Here is a 19,980-nt window from a genome sequence, read left to right as displayed (position 1 = left end):
CTTCTCGTAATGGTTGGTAGTCGACAAGTGCTGCGCTCTGTTTAGTAGTTTGGATGTTGCTTTTTCTCGATGGGCGGCAGGTATCTGCTTGGTTTCTGGCCTGCGAGGTTTTCTCCAGGATTATTGGTGTTTGCTATTGTAGGTTGGTTGCAGATTGAATCTAATATCAAATGGATGTTTTGAACAGGAGTGGTAAAATATAATCTGATCTATCTTCGATCTGTCATAAATAAATTTAAGTTTAATTTAAATAAATCATTTTATTTAATTTATTTATTAAATAGATTAAATTAATTTATTTAATTTATTTAAAATTTTTATTTAAAATTATTTAGATAAAATTTAAACAGTTTGTCTAAATTTTGGTTCATTCTTGTGGTGATCTATATATATATATATATATATATATATATATATATATATATATATATATATATATATATATATATATATATATATATATATATATATATATATATATATCTCCTGCCTTTCATCTCTTTGTGATGCTTTTCGTCTGATCTTCTCCGTCTGCATCTCTGTCTCATCTGATGGCATCGCTGTCTCTTCCATCGCATCGTCCAATCTGTCGTGGTAGTGCACGGCCTTGAAGCTCTTGGTTGCCTCCATTGCCCCAATGGAGAAGGTCATTAGGCAAGCGACGTCAAGGACCCGAGCAAAGCCGATGAGGATCTAACGACGGTACTTGTGAGGACAAAGACGATGTCCAATGGGTCAGGAATCAATCATGGGATCCTGGAAAATATCCATGCGGCACCATCGAAGAGGGCCAGACACTGATGAGTGTGATGACGGTGATCGTGATGATCGAAGAGAAGACGATTTTCAGGATGATCCAGGGTCAAAAGATCTGTAGCTTCCATGGCCGTCTGGGTGCTACTCTCTTTCCTTAGTCATGCCCTCGCGAGCCATGGCAGATGCTCTCCAACACCGTCGGAACGAGCTCGTGGCTACGGTCGAGACGGAAATTTGAAGTTCTCATCCTCTTCGATCTCTTTGCTGTCCTCTTCGATCATCGTTATTTTTTTTTTTAAACAAATAGATAGAGGGCAGAGCAGAGGGGGGTTGGGCGGAGGGGCAAACGTGCGGCGACGCCGGCGAGAGCGGAGGGGTGGGCGGCGGTCAGACCGAGAGCATGGCGAGCCGCAAAAATCAAAGATAGAGGTGAGAAGCAGATTTTTATTTTTTTATTATTTCAAACGGACCACAAATGGATTTTAAACTGGATTATAAATATAAATAGATTAAACAGTAATCTGTTTATTAAATGGATTAGATTTAGGTTCAATATCTGATTTATTTAATAAATAGATCAGATTCAGATTTGAATATTTTTGATCTGACTCGCATTTGATACGATCATTAATAATCCAAACCGATTTTCACCCTTAGTCTCAAGTTAAATAATAAAAAAAAATATTTTTGTTAAAAATTAGATATTTTAAGCTTCTGATGTGATTCAATTGTCACCCTTAAGCTCAAGTTAAAATAATAAAAAAAATATTTTTGTTAAAAATTAGATATTTTAAGCTTCTAGCTTTCTATGAATTACCAAAACATTATAATTAGTTCTGCTGATTCGAGGTATCCTGCACAATTCACATCTTTGTTGTTGATTGTTTTTGTTCCCTTGTAACCTTTTCCACTAAAGCTGTAACGGGTTTATTTAGTTGGAAGTAATTCGGTATGAAAAAAATTAATTTAAACTATCCTATTTGGCCTGAAAAGTAAATTAAAGGGATGGTAAAATAGATGATCGTTATATATCTATTTTTTTTGGAAGATTATTTTCAATATTTATCTGAAAATATTATTTCTTGATGGAAATATATTCATTTATATTATATTAATTATATTGACATTATTAAGATTTATTGTATTAAATATATTAATTTATAATATTTATAAATAATAATATATTTGATATATTAATATATTTAATAATAAATAACTAATATATTTTTATTAACCATCAATAAATACAGTATAGGATTTATTGATATTTATTTATTTATGTACGAAAACATACCAAATTTATTTATAATAAAAATATATATTTAAATATATGTATAATTAAATTTTTAAAAAAATTATTAACTCGTGTAAATATGTTTAATATTCGAAATAATTAATATTGATAGTAATCATATAAATGGGCTATAAATGGCTAATAAATGAATTGATAAAATAGATGTCACTATCTTAATTATTTATTTAACAGTATTATTAAAAATTTGATAATATTTTCATACAAAATTATTTTTATTAAATATAATGATATTTTTTTAATATTATTTTTTAAAATAAATTTTTATTAATTAAAAATAATAAATTTTATCCGTCAGACGACCTCAAGACAACCCCAACTCCTGAGGGTTGGGAACGATCCTCTACAGTGCCAACTATTGACTCTCAATGTATCTATCGCATCGCCTGTTCCTTCTGGAGAAATATTTTAACTACAGCTCCAACCATGAAATCTACCTCACCGATGACTGGAAATGGCAAAAATATATCTTTTTGGTACGGTACTTGGACGGACCACTCTTCTTTCAGCTCCTTATATCTGTTGGCTAAAAAGAAGAACATTAGTATAGCAGATTTCATGGCCAATTCAGGTTGGACAAACAACTTCAGATGCCCCCACTTCCCTCATCAGGCATCACAGAATATCATCAACTTCAAACCAAGCTCTACGACAGCCATCTTACAGAACATGAAGATCACAGACGTTGGATTTGGAGCTTATCCAACAGGTATTCTGTTTCCAAATGTTATGAGTTTCTAATTCATGGGGGGGTCATCTTCTATTTTGGCAAAGTCATTTGGAAGCTCCCGCTGCCAGAGAAATGCAAAATCTTCAGCTGGCTCTGCTACAACAAGCGGATTCTAATCTGGAATATTCTGAACAAAAATGGAATGCAAGGTCCTAATCAATGTCCGCTCTGTTGTGGTCATAGCGAAATCTCAAACCATCTTTTTACCTCATGTCACTTCACAAAGGAAATTTGGTCCCAATTGTCACAGAATTCTGGCTTCCATAGAGAAAACGACATGCTGATAAATAACTTTAGAGACATTTTGATACAATGGTTGCTATTACTTTATGGTGCATTTGGAAGGAGAGGAATCAGAATTTTTCATTGTAAAGCTCTCAATCAATTCGCCATGATGAAAAAGATCTTATCTCTTCTTGAGGATTGGATAAGAAGTTTAAAGGATAATCTATTGGCCAGTTCCCATACAAGCTCCTCTCACCCATAGGAAATACCCCACTCTTTACTTGATCTTTTGTACATACTCATAACCTTGGAAATAAATTCCAAACTCCACTTTCTTGCTTTCTATTTTTGCTATGGTTGGTTACTTAAAACTAACTATAACAACCATCTTGCTTTCTGCTTTTGTAAACATCCCCCTCCTTTTACCTTCTTCCTGATGTAAACATCGTCCTTTTGTTATTTTGAATTATATATACATGAGGGAAGGATCTCACTTACCTCATTTTATCTGGAAAAAAAAAAGGTAGTTGTTGAGGTCACGCACACCGAATTGGATTGATCTAGGCTTTTGATCTAAAATCTAATCTTTTTGAGATAATTCACCAAATACATTGCAGACATAAATAAACAATGACAAAAAAACCAAGATTTACGTGGTTCGGCACAAGAGGCCTATATCCACGGGGAGGAGGAGCAATCCACTATAAATCCGTCCCGAAAAAATAGGTACAATATGAGGTATAAGATACCTTTAACCGAAACCAACAAGAAGGCAGCAGAGTATCGAATAGAAGGCAACCAAGATCCAATCGGATCTACCAATCTCAGCCTCGGCAATAGATCAAGGTAAGATAATACCTGAGGTGAAGATACCTTTCTCAATCCTCGGTAAAAAATCAAGATGAATACCTCTTTACCAACCGAAGAAACGTTCGATCATCAGCACAGGGTATCCGTGAAACCGAAAAGGAAGAAGACAGGTAGAACACCAACAGAACACCAGCGGGAGAAAGCCAGGGAGCAAACCCACACAAGAGCACCAGCGGGAGAAAGCCAGGGAGCAAACCCGCACAAGAGCACCAGCGGGAGAAAGCCAGGAAGCAAACCCGCACGAGAGCCCCTGGAACCTCCTCTGAGCACTTGCACCCTTTTCCCAAAGAAGGATGCCGCGGCCTTCTTTTAAAGGAAAAACAAACTCCTCGAAATAGAGATTCACCATAATAAGAATTCTAAACTGTCACGGGAGATAAACAAGAAAAGAGTAATTTTGGAGCAATATAACAATCCTCCTTGCGATAAATATTGTACCTTTTATATCAGATGTGGATTTAAAAAAAAAAAATTTATAACCACCTCCTCACCACAAGCCCCGCAGGGCATTACCAAATGCTTATACCAATCAAGTTTAGGAAATTCTTGAACTTAATTGCAGGGATTGGTTTATTGAACATGTCAGCCGGATTATGGGCAGTGTATATTTTCTGAAGCTTGACATCACCTTTCTCTACCAAATCTCTGATGAAGTGATACCTAACATTTACATATTTTGTTCGTTCGTGATACATCTGATCTCTGACAAGGTGCAAAGCACTCTGACTGTCACAATGAATGTCTAAACAATCCTGTTCGAGATCCAAATCCTGTACCAACCCTTTTAGCCAAATAGCTTCCTTTGCTGTCTCTGTCAATGCCATATATTCTGCTTCAGTGGTAGATAAAGCAACTGTAGACTGCAAAGTAGCCTTCCAACTGACTGCACATCCAGAAAGAGTAAACACATATCCGATCAAAGATCTTCTCTTGTCCAAGTCACAAGCATAATCTGAATCACAAAATCCTGTAACTATGCAATTACTCTGTGCAGTGAATATCAATCCCAATTTAGAAGTGCCTTTTAGATATCTAAGTATCCATTTCACAGCTGACCAGTGAGCCTTTCCAGACTTATCCATGTATCTGCTTACAACGCTTACTGCCTGTGAAATATCATGTCGAGTGCAGACCATTGCGTACATGATGCTGCCAACTGCGCTCGCATATGGCACTTTAGACATATATCTCTCCTTATCTTCAGTCTGAGGAGAGTCTCTGACAGAAAGTCTAAAATGACTGGCAAAGGGGGTAGTGACAGGCTTAACTGTAGACATACCAAATTTGTCCAAGACTTTTTCAATATAACTATGCTGAGTAAGAAAAAATCTACCTGACTGCCTGTCACGAATAATCTCCATCCCAAGTATCTTCTTTGCCGGTCCAAGGTCCTTCATATCAAATGCAGTACTAAGCTCGACTTTCAGTTTCTAGATGATTGACATGTCCTTGACTGTAATTAATATATCATCCACATATAATAACAAAAGGATCCATCTGAAAGCTGCTGGTGATACACACAACTGTCATATGGAGATCTACTGTATCCATGGTCGATCATAAATCTGTCAAATTTGCGGTACCACTGTCTTGGAGACTGCTTGAGGCCATATAATGATCTCTTGAGTAAGCATACATGATCTTCTTTGTTTGGAACCTCAAAACCAGATGGTTGTTGCATATAGATCTGTTCCTCTAAATCACCATGAAGAAAAGCTGTCTTAACATTTAGTTGTTCCAGCTCCAAATTTTGAGAAACAACAAAAGCAAGTAACACACGGATAGAAGAATGTTTGACTATAGGAGAAAATACCTCCTTGTAATCAATACCCTCCCGTTGACTGTATCCCTTTGCTACTAACCTGGTCTTATATCTAAAATCTTGAGGAGTGGCTCCTTCTTTCCTTTTGAAGATCCATTTGCAGCCAATTGCCTTCTTACCTTTTGGTAATTTGACTAACTCCCAAGTCTAATTCTTTTCTAGAGACTGAAGTTCTTCAACCATAGCCATGGTCCATTTATCAGCCCGTGAACTACTAATAGCCTCCTGATATGTGGTCGGCTCATCACTAATGATATCTGCAACACTCAGAGCTTAATAGACTAACTCAGCACAAACAGAATCCTCAAAAACATATCTTTGAGGTACTCTGATCTGACGCCTAGGTCTTCGAGTGGCAATACTATCAATCTGATCCTAATCTTGTAATGTCACATCCTCCTGAGTCTGAATCTGTGCATCTGTCTGTTGTTGTTGTTCATTGTAAGTATCTTCACTTGACTGCTACTGTTGTGATTTAACAGTCTGATCAACATCTACAACAGTCCTATCCTGCTGACCCCGATCCTGATCACTTTGAGAAGAATTAGGCTGTAGCTGCCTTGAAGCAGTGGCTGTCTCATGAAATGTCACATCCCTGCTGACTAGAAATCCTTGAGATCCGAGCTCTATGCACCATAATCTATAGCCCTTTACCCCATATGCATATCCAATAAATATGCACTTTTTAGCTCGGGGTTCCAACTTTTCATCTCTTACATGTGCATAAGCTAGACACCTAAAGATTTTGAGTATTGAATAGTCTGCAGGTCTTCCTGTCCACATCTCTTCCGGAGTCTTCATGCTTAATGCTGATGTTGGAGATCGATTTATAATATAGCAGGCTGTGTGAGTGGCCTCTGCCCAAAAATCTCTACTTAATCCAAAACTAGATAGCATAGATCTGACTCTATCTAATAGTGTGCGGTTCATGCATTCTGCCACACCATTCTGTTGAGGTGTACCCACTGTTGTTCTATGTCTAATAATGCCTTCTGACTTGCAAAAGTTATCAAATTATGTAGAACAAAATTTTAAACCATTATCAGTCCGAAAAGTTTTCACCTTCTTTTTAGTTTGCCTCTTGACCATAGACTTCCACCATTTGAATATTTCAAATACATCACTCTTATTTTTAATGGTGTATATCCAAACTTTTCGGGAGTAATCATCAATGAAAGTAAATATATATCTTGATCCACCCTTGGATGTAATTGGGGCAGGTCCCCATAGGTCAGAATGAATATAGTCTAATATACCAGTTGTCCTATGCACGCCTGTAGTGAAGCTGACTCTGTGTTGTTTTTCAAATATGCAGTGCTCACAGAATCCAAGTACACCAATCTTCTGACCACTCAGCAGACCACGTCTGCTCAGCTCCTGTAGACCTCTGTCTGAAATATGTCATAGTCTCTGGTGTCATAAATGTGTCAACTGCTCAAGAGAATATTGTACTGCTGATGCCTGACCAACAACTGTACTGCCATCCAGGTAGTAAAGGGTGCCACTTAATTTACCTCTCAATAAAGTTAATACCCCTTTATTGATAGTTATAGATCCTCTACCCCATCTGCCCTCATATCCTGCTCTGTCAAAGACATGTATTGAGAGAAGGTTCTTTTTTAATTTAGGAACATATCTGACATCATCCAATATCACCATGATATTTGAATTAGATTTAATTTGTATTGTTCCAATACTTTCTATATTACAGATACCATTATCTCCAAGAAGAACAGTACCACCTTCACAAGATCTAAAGGAAGAGAACCATTCCTTGTGAGGTGTCATGTGGAAGGATGCTCCAGAATCCACGATCCAAGTATCAGCATGACTAACACTGCAGGCAGCTGTAAACACTGCATCATCTGGTATACTGCTATGACTTCATGAAGAAACTGTAATTGATGCTGTATCAGAGATTGTTCCTTTATCTTTTTGTTCCTTTTCCCTTTTAGATTGTAGAAGTCTACATTCAGATTTTCAGTGGCCTGGTTTTTTACAATAGTGACAAATACCTGGTCTTTTGGGCCTAGACTTTGATCTATTTTTGGACTTACTTCTACCTTGTCCCTCCTTTTTCTGTTCTTCTCTGCCTCTAACAGTAAGACCTTGAACTGGAGTCTGAGCCTGATGCTGAAGCTGTACTTTTAATCTAAGTTCATTGGATAATAAAGTAGCTTCTACTTCTTCAAGACTTATTGTTTCTCTTTCATAAAGCATGGTAGTGGTAATATGCTCAAAGGACTTAGGCAAAGAGTAAATTAGAATCAAAGCCTTATCTTCTTCATCTACATCGACACCAACATTTACTAGATCAAGCAGGAGCTTATTATACTCATCCAAGTGATCCTTAAGTGAAGTTCCTTCTGTCATACGAAATGTGTGTAATTTTTTCCTCAAATATAATCTATTAGTCAGAGATTTTGCCATATATAAACTGTTTAGTTTTTTCCAAACACTTTTGGCTGTATCTAGTTTCACAACATTGCATAGAACTTTATCACTTAAACCTGAAAATAAAGTTCTTAGGGCTCTCTCGTTAATTTCTTCTTTAGCAGCTTCATTATTTCCCAGGATTGAATCCATACCCTTAAGGGCTTTTGCAACACCTTCTTTAACCAACAAATATTTCATCCTTACCTTCTATAGTGAAAAATCTCCCGTGCCATCAAAGACGGTCACTTCATGCCTGATGGTGGTGGAGTGAGAGACAGACGCCGTATCATTAGCCATTGAAAAACTTTGTTTCTTGTCACCAGCCATCCAAGAGCTCTGATACCAATTGTTGAGGTCATGCGCACTGGATTGGATCGACCTAAGCTTTTGATCTAAAATCTAATCTCTTTAAGACAATTCACCAAACACATTGCAGGCATAAATAAACCATGACAAAGAAACCAAGATTTACGTTGTTCGGCACAAAAGGCCTACATCCACGGAGAGGAGGAGCAATCCACTATAAATCCATCCCGAAAAAATAGGTACAATATGAGGTATAAGATACCTTTAACCGAAACCAACAAGAAGGCAACAGAGTATCGAATAGAAGGCAACCAAGATCCAATCGGATCTACCAATCTCAGCCTCAGCAATAGATCAAGGTAAGATAATACCTGAGGTGAAGATACCTTTCTCAATCCTCGGCAAAAAATCAAGATGAATACCTCCTTACCAACTGAAGAAGCGTTCGGTCATCAACACAGGGCATCCGTGAAATCGAGAAGGAAGAAGACAGGTAGAACACCAACAGAACACCAGCGGGAGAAAGCCAGGGAGCAAACCCGCACAAGAGCACCAGCGGGAGAAAACCAGGAAGCAAACCCTCACAAGAGCACCAGTGGGAGAAAGCCAGGGAGCAAACCCGCACAAGAGCACCAGTAGGAGAAAGCCAGGAAGCAAACCCGCACAAGAGCCCCTGGAACCTCCTCCGAGCACTCGCACCCTTTTCCCAAAGAAGGATGCCGCGGCCTTCTTTTAAAGGGAAAACAAACTCCTCGAAATAGAGATTCACCATAATAAGAATTCTAAACTGTCATGGGAGATAAACAAGGAAAGAGTAATTTTGGAGCAATATAACAGTAGTAAATTTTATTTTCTTCTGTAATCATTTTTTTCAGATAAATGATTCTTAGAGATCATCGAATTATCCCATAATGTGATATTTCTCAACTAAACGAATCATTATTTTTTGTATGTTGCTGAATTTCTCCTTCCATACTTCTTGTTAATACTTTCAAATGAAAGCAATGTAGTTTTAAGTAAAAGTTAACATTTACACTGATGCCGTTTGGTATCTATTTTATTTCCCACTTGCAAAATTTTTTTTAAAAAAAAGAATTAGACCGACCATGTATGATGGAACTTTCTTATTTTATGAAAGTTTGTATATTTTTTACAACAAAGGGAAGTTTGTGTAATTTTATGATATATAGATCTATCCAACTTTAGATAAGCATGTGACAGCTACATTGGAACAAACAGGAAGGTTCAAGAAATTAAATGTGAATATGGGTTGCATCTTGACCAATTCAGAAGCTATTAATTAACATTTTCAATTTTACCCAAAAAAAATATTTTCAATAGTTGATTCTTGCAGTTTTTGTGATTGTCTCCTCAAAGATACCATGTTCGTTTTGAGAAACCAGTATAATGAACACACCTTGCATGGTGAGCATCTAATTTGATATTATTTGCAGTATCTTTCTGAAAGAGCATGCATAGAAATAATGCAAACATTAATCCATACACAATCATTTTAATTAAAAATATCCTGAAAAAATTGATATCAGTGTTGGTATTACAATTTGGTCATCGCTGAATATGAACCTAACCAACTTGAGTTCTTGCCGAGTTGGCCTTGCTTACTAAGGCAGGGACACGAGACTTAAAGGCTTCAACCCAATCTATCATACAAGACTTAAAGGCTTCAATCCAATCTATCATACGAGACTAAACCCATGTTTGTTTTGAGAAACTAGTATGATGAACATACCATGCATGTTTAGTATCTAATTTGATATTATTTGCAGTATCTTTCTAAAAGAGAATCTGTAGAAATAACACAAACATTAATCCATACACAATCATTTTAATAAAGAATATCCTGAAAAAATTGAGATCAGTGGTGGTATTACAACTTGGACACGGTTGAATATGAACCTAACCAACCTGAGTTCTTGTCGAGTTGGCCTTGCTTACAAAGGCAGGGACAGGATATCCGAGCTTCAAACCTAATCTATCGCACAAGACTAAACATGATTAGATCGTCAGGTTCACATGGCCTAATTTTACTGTTGACATGGAGTTAACAGATGTTGGTTGATCTGGAGCTAGATTTGCATTTCTTAGCAAATTTAAAAATCCAAAAAATTATGTTGCAGCATAAATTTTTGCAGTCGGATTAAACAAAAGAAAATGGATCTTTTTGTTGGATCTATATTTGATGGCATGTTTTATCATTGTGTTGGATTGATAGTTCATCTAATAAATTGAAATAGCTTAGTATAGTCACACATTTTGAGCAAAGTGAACAGCTTCGATAATCTAATGAAAACACTTGTGTTTCTTACACAATAAAGAACGAATGTCTAGCTTTTTCAGGAGAGCAATATTCACAAAACGCCATGGGAAAGAATCCCTGAAGCATCCTTCGTCTAAACCAACTATATATAGACGCTAAATTGATTCTAATATTCGCAATGCATGGTTAGAAGGTATCAATTTGAGTAGGTGCTTAATTAATATATTCACGAACATAGACACCGTTTGGGCACTTTTTCTGAGACATTATGGTTGTAATTGTCTAAAATATTGCATTGAAGTAATTGGTTTAGAGTGACATTCATAATTATTCTTAGAAAAAAGGGAAAGTTCTATATCATCATCAACGTAATTTTTTAAAAATAAATCAATATAACTTTTCTTGACAAACCGTGAGGCGTGAGTTGACTAAAATAAATAGATAGTATTTAAAAAGGCTCCATCATCAAACTTTGACTCAAACACCAGAGTGATTAAAAAAATATAAGTTCATACTAGGAATTAATCAAAGCTGGATTACATCCTCGAGAGCTGCTATATACTTTGGAAAAAAAGTAAGAAGGAATTAATGGCATCAAATTCCACTTTAACCAATATGACCACATTTGAATTTTAGGAATAAAAATGTATACTAATTAAAAAATGAATAAAAATGAGATAATGGCCCAATGAAAGTAGATTTCTTTTCGATATGATGGAGTAATGGCATGGCAAAAGTGGGTTAAGAAATATTAGAAGACAGATGCGCAAAGATTTATTTAGGGGCAAGGAACAAGGGAAAAAAATATTTTTTTTTTAAAAAAAGAATATGATCAGATTAACAATAGCCACAAATAAGAGTTGGCATTGACTCGCAGAGAGTCTACGAGCTTAGCATGAGAGGCTTCATTCTGCTGCGATCCAAACTGAACTATTTTACTTGGATCTGACTCATGCAGAGGGACTGAAATAAACTACTCAGCCGGCTCCTTGCATTGCCTCCTTCGTCCATCACAAGTGTCGAGGCTTTTGATCGACAAGATTTCTCTAGGCTTCTTTACTTTAAGAGAAGTGACATAGCAATGCCTGACCAGAGTCTGATCATCTCAGAGTTCTCCTACACTTTGGGCGGTAGGAAATTTGACCAACAAATGATAGGTCGAAATGATAGCTCGGAGGGCACTTAGGCCGGGCTTTCTGAGGATTGCATTATAGGCCGAGGCAACTTTTACAACCAGAAAGTCAAGTATGATCATGGCCTGCCTCGGAGTCTGCCCTATACTTACGGACAGAGCCACAATACCTTCGACAAAGATGGAAACCCCTTGAAAAACCAACTAAGAGAGAATTAATCTTTCTAAATCAATTCATGTATGGATTCATCTTATAAAAAGTATCATAAAATAAGATGTCTGTAGAGCTTTCATCATCCACTAGAATTTTTTTTACATCATAATTTATAATTGTCATGAAACAACTACAGCATCATCATGAGGGGTTTGGATGCTTTCAGTATCGACGTTCGAAAAGGAGATGATGTCGTTTGACTTCTACCTCTTTGATACAGGAGTCCTAGCTTAGGCCAAAAGGCATAGATCTTTCTTGCAGATGAGCTCTCGTCGCCAGCTGCAGGTCTACCTGCAATGGTATGGATGATTCTGGCAATGGGTCTGCCGTTGACCAGAGGTTTGGGCATGGGCTGAGGTTCGCAGCTCGAGGCCTCGGCATCTTTCGGATGGTTGATAAAGTTCTACAAGTAGCCTCGTTGGATGAGGGTTTCTATCTCCCTCTTGTACTGATAGCAATTTTTCATGTCATGACCATAATCTTTATGGAAGTGGCAACACTTCGACCAATCACGTTGGGACTATATCTGCTGGCTTATTTTTTCAGATCATCAGAGGATGTCCTGATTCTTTATTTCAATCAAAATCTACCTCCGGGATGTATTCAAAGACGTAAAATCCTCGAATCACCAAGGGTTTTGAGGACAAAGGGATACTTCCCATCGGGCTTCTACTTGTTCGGCTGGGGAGTTATGGGATCCTCCCTAGCTCTCTTCTGGTTCATTTTCTCCCTTCGCTTCTCTGCCATTATTTTTTCACTGATAATGTACTTATCGGCCCAGGCGAAGAGCTCGGAGAAGTCATGAGGGAGCTTCTTCAAGAGGGATAAATAGAAACTATTTGCCTTCAGCCCTTTCTTGAGGGTCGATATTGTGACTGAATGATATAAATCACGAACTTTCAATATGACTGCTTTAAAGTAACTCATGTAGCTTTGGAGAGATTCTCCATCTTCTTGCTTGATGGACAAGAGGGCATCGATGCCCTTTCTTGACTTCCGACTGCTCTGAAATTAAGTAGCAAATTGGCAGCCAAAGTCTTCGAAGGAATGTATGCAGTTCTGTTAGAGCATGGTGTACCAGACTCAAGCAGCACTTTGAAGAATGGTGGGGAAAGACTTGCACATCAATGCATCCGAGGCCTCTTGTAGCATCATAAGGGCTTTGAAGTTCTCTAGATAGTCGTAAGATTCAATAGTGCCATTGTAGACTCCTATAGATGGTACCTTAAAGTGACAAGAGATTGGCTCCCTCATGATCTACTCTATAAATTAAAGGAGGATAAGTAGTGAATAAAGGCTCTCCACTAGGAGCCAGCTGGTGCCAATGGAGGACTCAAGATAGCGGTCCACCTCTAAGACCTACTGATCCAACTCATCATACCAGCCAATCCTCCTCCTGGGTTAGTGGCTTGCAGATCCGCTCGCAGACGATTCCTGTAAGCAAGAAGAAAGTGAGAGAAAGGGAGGAGTGGGCTCACACTCCTTATCCCGCTTGTCGTCTAAAGGGCGAGGTCGATGATGGAGTGAAACTCACTCAGGACTCTAATGGATAGATCAAATAACTTGAGGCACTCCTTCTGAGCTAGCAAGATAAGACTGGCTGCTTCATTACAGACTCCTCGAGGGAGAAGGGAGCTCTTGGCGCACCGGCATTAGGTGATCGCTTGACATGGGGACAGGTTGATGAGTTGACTACTGCAGTTCTTGTGCCATGATAATGAGCACTTGGACATGTAGCAAGAGCTGCTGAAACCATTTAAAGATGGCAGTTAGGTAGTCGACACCTCCAAGATGCTGAGATCTTGATGACTATGATCGAGATCAGTAGATTCCACTGATACCTTCGGGAGAGAGGCGAAAGATGTCATCATAGTTTTCTTGCTCCTCATACTCGACTAATGGGAAGAAGAAAGCTCAAAACCTCAAATGCGGATCAAGCCTTCCTCCAGCACCAATCTATTGCTGCCTGTGAGTTGATCTAGCTTAGGCTGCCAAGCTAAAGTCAAGAAAAGAGAACACGACAATTGCTGGATGGCTGGATGAGATCTCTAGAAGGCATGCTGGCATTTGATCCTCGATCGATCCCACGAGCTTGGATTCTATAGAATACTAAAGACAAGCAAATCTTCATGTTAGGGGATTCCTTGATGGTAGGCCCTCCAATGCCTAATTTAATTTTCTGCAGAAGTAAACAAAAGATGTCTGAGCTTTCAAAAAGAATCTAGTAGTAATATGGAGTCAAGTATGAGGTGAGACATAGTTGGGATAGAGAGATAGTGTGTGGAGATCTGACAAGTGCCATATAGAGCATGGTGTGTTCCAATAGAGTCAAAACTGCTCAGAGCTTAGTGAAAGAGACGGATCCAGTTTGTATAAAATTAGTGTCTGAAAGAAGGCATGCGAAGTAAATCTTCACTTATCTGGAAGGTCCCAGAGAATTTTAATTTTATAAGCGAAGATGAATACCTGTCGCTTGAGAGGGCATGCATCATGCACCTTCAAGGGTCACGAAAGCGTGTTCGAGTTGTTAGAAAATAAAGACTTATACATTTTAGAGTTTTTTTGAGATTCTAAATTTTACTAAATGAAAAAATAGAGTGATGGTGGCCGATCATTTGCGTCTGACGAGTAGAAGACTTTAAAACACCTTCAATACAGTCGCAGAAGTCCAAATGGCAGTGACTCATTGATTGCCCTGATACTCTTCTATAGAGACACATGAAGAATTATTATCGGATCGACAATACCATGATGGGTGGGATATTTTGGATATATCACTAATTATTAGCCATATCCGAATAATAGCCTCGTGATTGAATGAACGCACGGATCATGCACGCTTGCACTACAATGCGTGCACCGCCGAACGCAAATCTTTTCCGGCTATAATTAAAGGGATTCATTTCCATGAAAAGCTATAATTAAAGGATTGCATTCTTTATATCATTATACAATCCAGGCAAGTATAGCAAACCGCCACTCAGGCCCCCCTCTCCCCCTCGTCACATCTATTTAAAACCCAAGAGAAGTGAGTGAGAATACCAGAATTTTTTTTTTTTCATTTTAAGGAAAAGAATACCAGAAAACTGATCCGGAGAGTGATGATGAAAAGTCTCCATCACCGTTTCTCCTTGGTGGTGGTTCTACTGGTTTCGCTTGTCGTTGGAGGGTGCTGCGCCAGCGACTATGGGGCCGCACTTGAGAAGTGCTTGTTATTTTTTGAGGGGCAAAGGTCTGGAAAGTTGCCAGCATCTCAAAGAATGACCTGGCGGAAGGATTCTGCCCTACAAGACGGCCGATACCTTGGTGTACGCTTTATTTCTGTTTTAATCTCTTTCATTTTTTTTTTTCATCCTTTTCTTTAACTTCTCGTTTTGTTCTAGCTGGCTGCTTTTGTCTTCTCACGTGAAGTTATTGTATCATCTCACCTTTGTTCAGGTTGGCATCCAATGTTGGAAGGCTAAAACTGACCCTCCATTCCAGAGTGGATCTCCAAGTATATCTGGTTAGGTCTAGCATGGCCTAGAGTGGCTGTCTAGAGAGGACAATAGAAGACCCACACCAGTAATCCGGGGTGCTACATATGATCTATTACCTCTAATTTCTCTCACGTATTAAAAAAAAAAAAATCATATGATTTGGATGTCTCTAATATATTCATCAAGTGTCAGAAAAAAAATGATGACGATTTAAATAGCATGAAAATATTTATGTTTTTTTTAGCTCATTAATGAGCAGGCTGAAGAACTCAATATCACATGATTTTGGAATATTAACAGTTCATAGATATTAATTATATCACATTCAATATTTTAGATCATCGATACAGGATCATTCAATCTAGACCTAGCTGGATATACGATAGAGATCCACCCATATATAGTCAAGTCTATCTTGAAAAATAAATATACCCGTCAAATATTAAATATATATAGATTGATATATAGATGCTCATATGTAGGCCAGTTTTAAATTAGGTCAATTTTAACCCTGAGCTAGTTGGATGGAGTTTTGAATTATGATGGCAAAATTAAAATTTGACTTGATCGAATAGGCAAAAAGTATGATTGTTGCATTGGATACAATTTTCAAACAGTTTGACATAATGATCTGGCCTGAATAGTCTAAATCTAGGGCCATGGGCTCACCGATCTCATCGATTTGCATCCCTAGGACCTTAACCCAATTGTGGCTATATCTGTCAAGTCTTAAATGATTTAATCATAAGATTGGCAAGTCAAACTAGCTTGACCTATAATCGAACCATGATAATGGGATGATTAGGAAGATCGAAAGCAAATCGGGCCGGTCTGGTTTAATTTGCAGCAAGTGATCTAATCTATCAATGAAATAGGCAGTTCGTACCACACATGTGGAACAAAATGGATTAAACTAGAGGGTACAAGGAGATCGGCTTGGATCTAATCATAATTTGCCAAGTTGGGGTTGTACTTTCCATGCAAAAGAAGGATACATCTTCCTTTGTGTGAATCCACTATTGGATCATCCATCAGTCGCTCTGAGAACTGCATAGGCAGATGAATGATGGAGTTAGCTGCAAGTGCTTTGAGATTTGTGCAATGGATGACCCAACAGCGCATTCATGTGAAGGAAGGTTAATATTTCTTGGGCACAGAAGATACAACCTTGATCCTAATTTGCTTGAGGGAACCTGAACTTCCACATGCATTATTTTCATTATCTTTTTGTTTTTTCGAGAGCAAAAAAAAAAAAAAAAAAAATCATTCAATCTTTTTTTCATATTTTGAAACAATAATTCCATATTATTTCTTTCTCATAGGTTGATTTGGCTGGAGGCTACTATGATGCTGGAGACAATGTCAAATTTGGTTTCCCCATGGCTTTCACAACGACGGTATTGGCATGGAACATCATTACGTTTGGCAACGAGATCGGTGTACAGTTGGATAATGCTAAGGACGCACTGAGTTGGGCCGCCGACTACTTGCTCAAAGCGACGGCCGAACCCAACAAGATCTACGTCCAAGTCGGAGATCCTTTCGCGGATCATAACTGCTGGGAGAGGCCAGAGGACATGGACACTCTTCGGACAGCTTATGCAGTCGATACTGAGAAGCATGGTTCTGAAGTTGCTGCTGAGATGGCTGCTGCACTTGCAGCCACCTCGATTGTCTTCAGATCATCCAATTCCTCCTACTCTAAAATACTTTTAGAAAGATCCTACCAGGTAATACATGACTAATACTGCACTATCATTGCCTTTGGTTTCTCAATTCAAGGTACTTAACAAGTTGCACGAACACCTTCAATTGACCGATTGCGCGGCTTGTTCTAGGTTTTCGATTTTGCAAATAAATACCGGGGTTCATACAGTGACAACAGCAGCCTTGGCAACTGGGTGTGCCCCTTTTATTGTGATTGGAGCGGCTACATGGTAAATTATCTCCTAATTCCGTCCATCTATGAGTTGTTAAATCCACTATCTGCGATCTTTCAGAAGTGTAATGCTAATTAATGACTGCCTCTTTGCTCACATGAAGAGTTTCTCTTACCGCATGGCATTGAATAATTGGTGTGGAAATTGAATGATGATGAATTGTCGTGGTAGCATGACATAGGATTGAGAAACTTTTTCAGGCAGATCAGAGGCCTCAAAGCATTTTTCTATGTTGGAGTTTGGATTCTGTGTCACTCAAGGTTCTGAGTTCTGTGATTCGTTTTCAGGACGAGCTAGTTTGGGGTGCAGCATGGATATACAAAGCTTCTAACAACCCTTGGTACTGGAATTATGTGACCGAGAACATTGGTCAGTTAGAAAACCAGGAATTTGGATGGGATAATAAGATAGCAGGAATCCGTGTGCTAATCTATGAGGTATGCCTAACACATCAATTTTCCTTTGGTAATACTGCACTAATGAGTTTCTTGCGTATAAGCTAGGGATGTAGCTTCAACTAGTTTAACTTGAATCCCAAAGTGATTCAATTGGTAGTTTAGATCAACTTGTGCAAATATGTATCTTAAATTGGGCTTAACTTAAACCTTGCTCAAATTAATCCAACCTTGCTAGAGATAACCTACTTTTATCCAAGCTAAATTGTATTCCGAGTAAAAACTTTTGGTTCTCTATCTCTGTCTCTTTATGCATCATCGGTCTATCTGTCCATTGGCTAAGTTGAGTTGCTATCAATTCCCGGCAAACCCACTGAAAGTTGCACCTTAGTTTGTTTTTGGCTCTCTAATAAATTAATTATATGATTGATGTACAAGCAACTCATATTATTAGTTCAGCTGATAAAATAAAATTTTTGATCGTTCCCTTTCTACAAAAATGTTATTGCAGGATCTAATCGCACGTAATGATCCGAAATTAAATTACTTGATCGCAAAGGCGGAGGATTTTGCATGTGCGGTGCTGCCAGAATCACCTAGGAAGAACGTAAAATACAGTCCAGGTTTATATTCTATCTCTTCTTCCTTAACTCTTAACTAGATGTGATTTGTGAGCATAGTGGGTGTTTTCTTGTCAAATTTTATTGTTACATTTTGGTTGGTGATAATTATGGGACCAAGAATCAAAAAATTATGCCACTTACAATGATCATGGAAGTTAATACGTGCTTGCCATTTGTAATTTTTCTAATGAACTCAGATAACGGGCAACATATTGGCATTTAAATACCAGCAAGACATATTGGCATTTAAATGCTCGAGTTGTAACGTATTTGATCTTTTTATTTAATTGAATAGAATACTGAGTAAACAATGATGCAGGCGGCCTTCTCGTCAAGTCAGACGGGGGCAACATGCAGAACGTAGCGGCACTATCTTTTCTCCTCCTCGTGTTAGGCCTCGATCTTAGCTCTCAAAATAAAGCCGTCAACTGTGATGGTGTACAGGCTTCTCCCAGCAGGCTCATAGAAGTGGTCAAAAGCCAGGTAAAAACCCTATATCCATTCATGATCAACTTATGGTCAAATCAAATGAATCGATGCTCCAATATATTTTAGTCCACATAGGCTATCGATCGGATCCATTCGGATATTGTATTAGAACAACATTCAAAAAAAATATTCAAAAAATATAGTTAGTATGAGATTAAATATATATCTGTATAGATTCTCATGATGCCTACACAAAAATACCGAATATGTTTGGAACGTCGTAACATCGTAATGGTTAGGCCATTAAATCTTGATTTAAATTGGATTGGTTGGTTGGTGCAGGCGGACTACATCCTCGGCAGCAACCCATTGAGTATGTCTTACATGGTGGGGTATGGCAACAAGTTCCCTCAGAGGATCCACCACCGTGGCTCATCTTTGCCGTCCATCAGTCAGCATCCCGGCCACATCGGCTGCAAAGATGGGACGCCGTACTTCCAGAGTGAAGCGCCCAATCCCAACTTGTTGGTAGGGGCCATAGTTGGAGGGCCCAATATCACAGATGCCTACGCTGACTCCAGACCTTATTCCGTGGAATCAGAGCCCATCACTTACATCAATGCTCCTATGGTGGGCATATTCGCCTATTTTAAGGCCCATCCGTGATTCAATGAAAAGTTTAGATACATGTGGCATCTAATATACAGGTCTAATCTCATGCACTCCATAATTTCGGATCAACACCATGAGTGATGAGGCTACGTATCTTGCAGCAATGAAAAATTACTAAAATGAAATATGAGCTACAAGTCTAGTAAATATTCCCGGGACATAGATATCAGTAAACTAATAATTTATAATAACTGCTAAAAATAATAAACATCACTATTAAATAAATTTTATGCCATCAAGTTAGTAATGAAATTGTTGGGTATAAAATACCCACAGCCGAAATCCTCGACGGAATCGACTCCTACGGGAGTCGGGCTCCTCCATCGACAGCAGAACGGCTCCACCCGGACTCCTACGGGAG

The 19,980-nt window shown here is 38.3% G+C and overlaps 1 protein-coding gene and 1 long non-coding RNA gene across 2 annotated transcripts; both read left to right on the top strand.

Moving 5' to 3' along the window:
- Window positions 1–484: 484 nt before the first annotated feature.
- On the top strand, window positions 485–3,368 carry LOC140852344 (uncharacterized). Its single transcript, XR_012135248.1, has 2 exons — window positions 485–1,185; window positions 2,367–3,368. It is a non-coding gene; the product is annotated as an uncharacterized lncRNA (long non-coding RNA).
- Window positions 3,369–15,215: 11,847 nt separating this feature from the next.
- On the top strand, window positions 15,216–19,613 carry LOC105054347 (endoglucanase 8-like). Its single transcript, XM_029267420.2, has 7 exons — window positions 15,216–15,389; window positions 16,883–17,290; window positions 17,399–17,497; window positions 17,788–17,937; window positions 18,407–18,518; window positions 18,838–19,001; window positions 19,290–19,613. The coding sequence occupies exons 1-7, from the start codon at window positions 15,342–15,344 to the stop codon at window positions 19,611–19,613; spliced, it is 1,305 nt and encodes a 434-aa protein (XP_029123253.1). The 5' UTR covers window positions 15,216–15,341.
- The last annotated feature ends 367 nt before the right edge of the window (window positions 19,614–19,980 follow it).

The sequence above is a fragment of the Elaeis guineensis genome, chromosome 11 (genome assembly GCF_000442705.2).
Source record: "Elaeis guineensis isolate ETL-2024a chromosome 11, EG11, whole genome shotgun sequence".
NCBI lineage: Eukaryota > Viridiplantae > Streptophyta > Magnoliopsida > Arecales > Arecaceae > Elaeis > Elaeis guineensis.
This window is presented reverse-complemented; position numbering and strand designations above follow the sequence as displayed.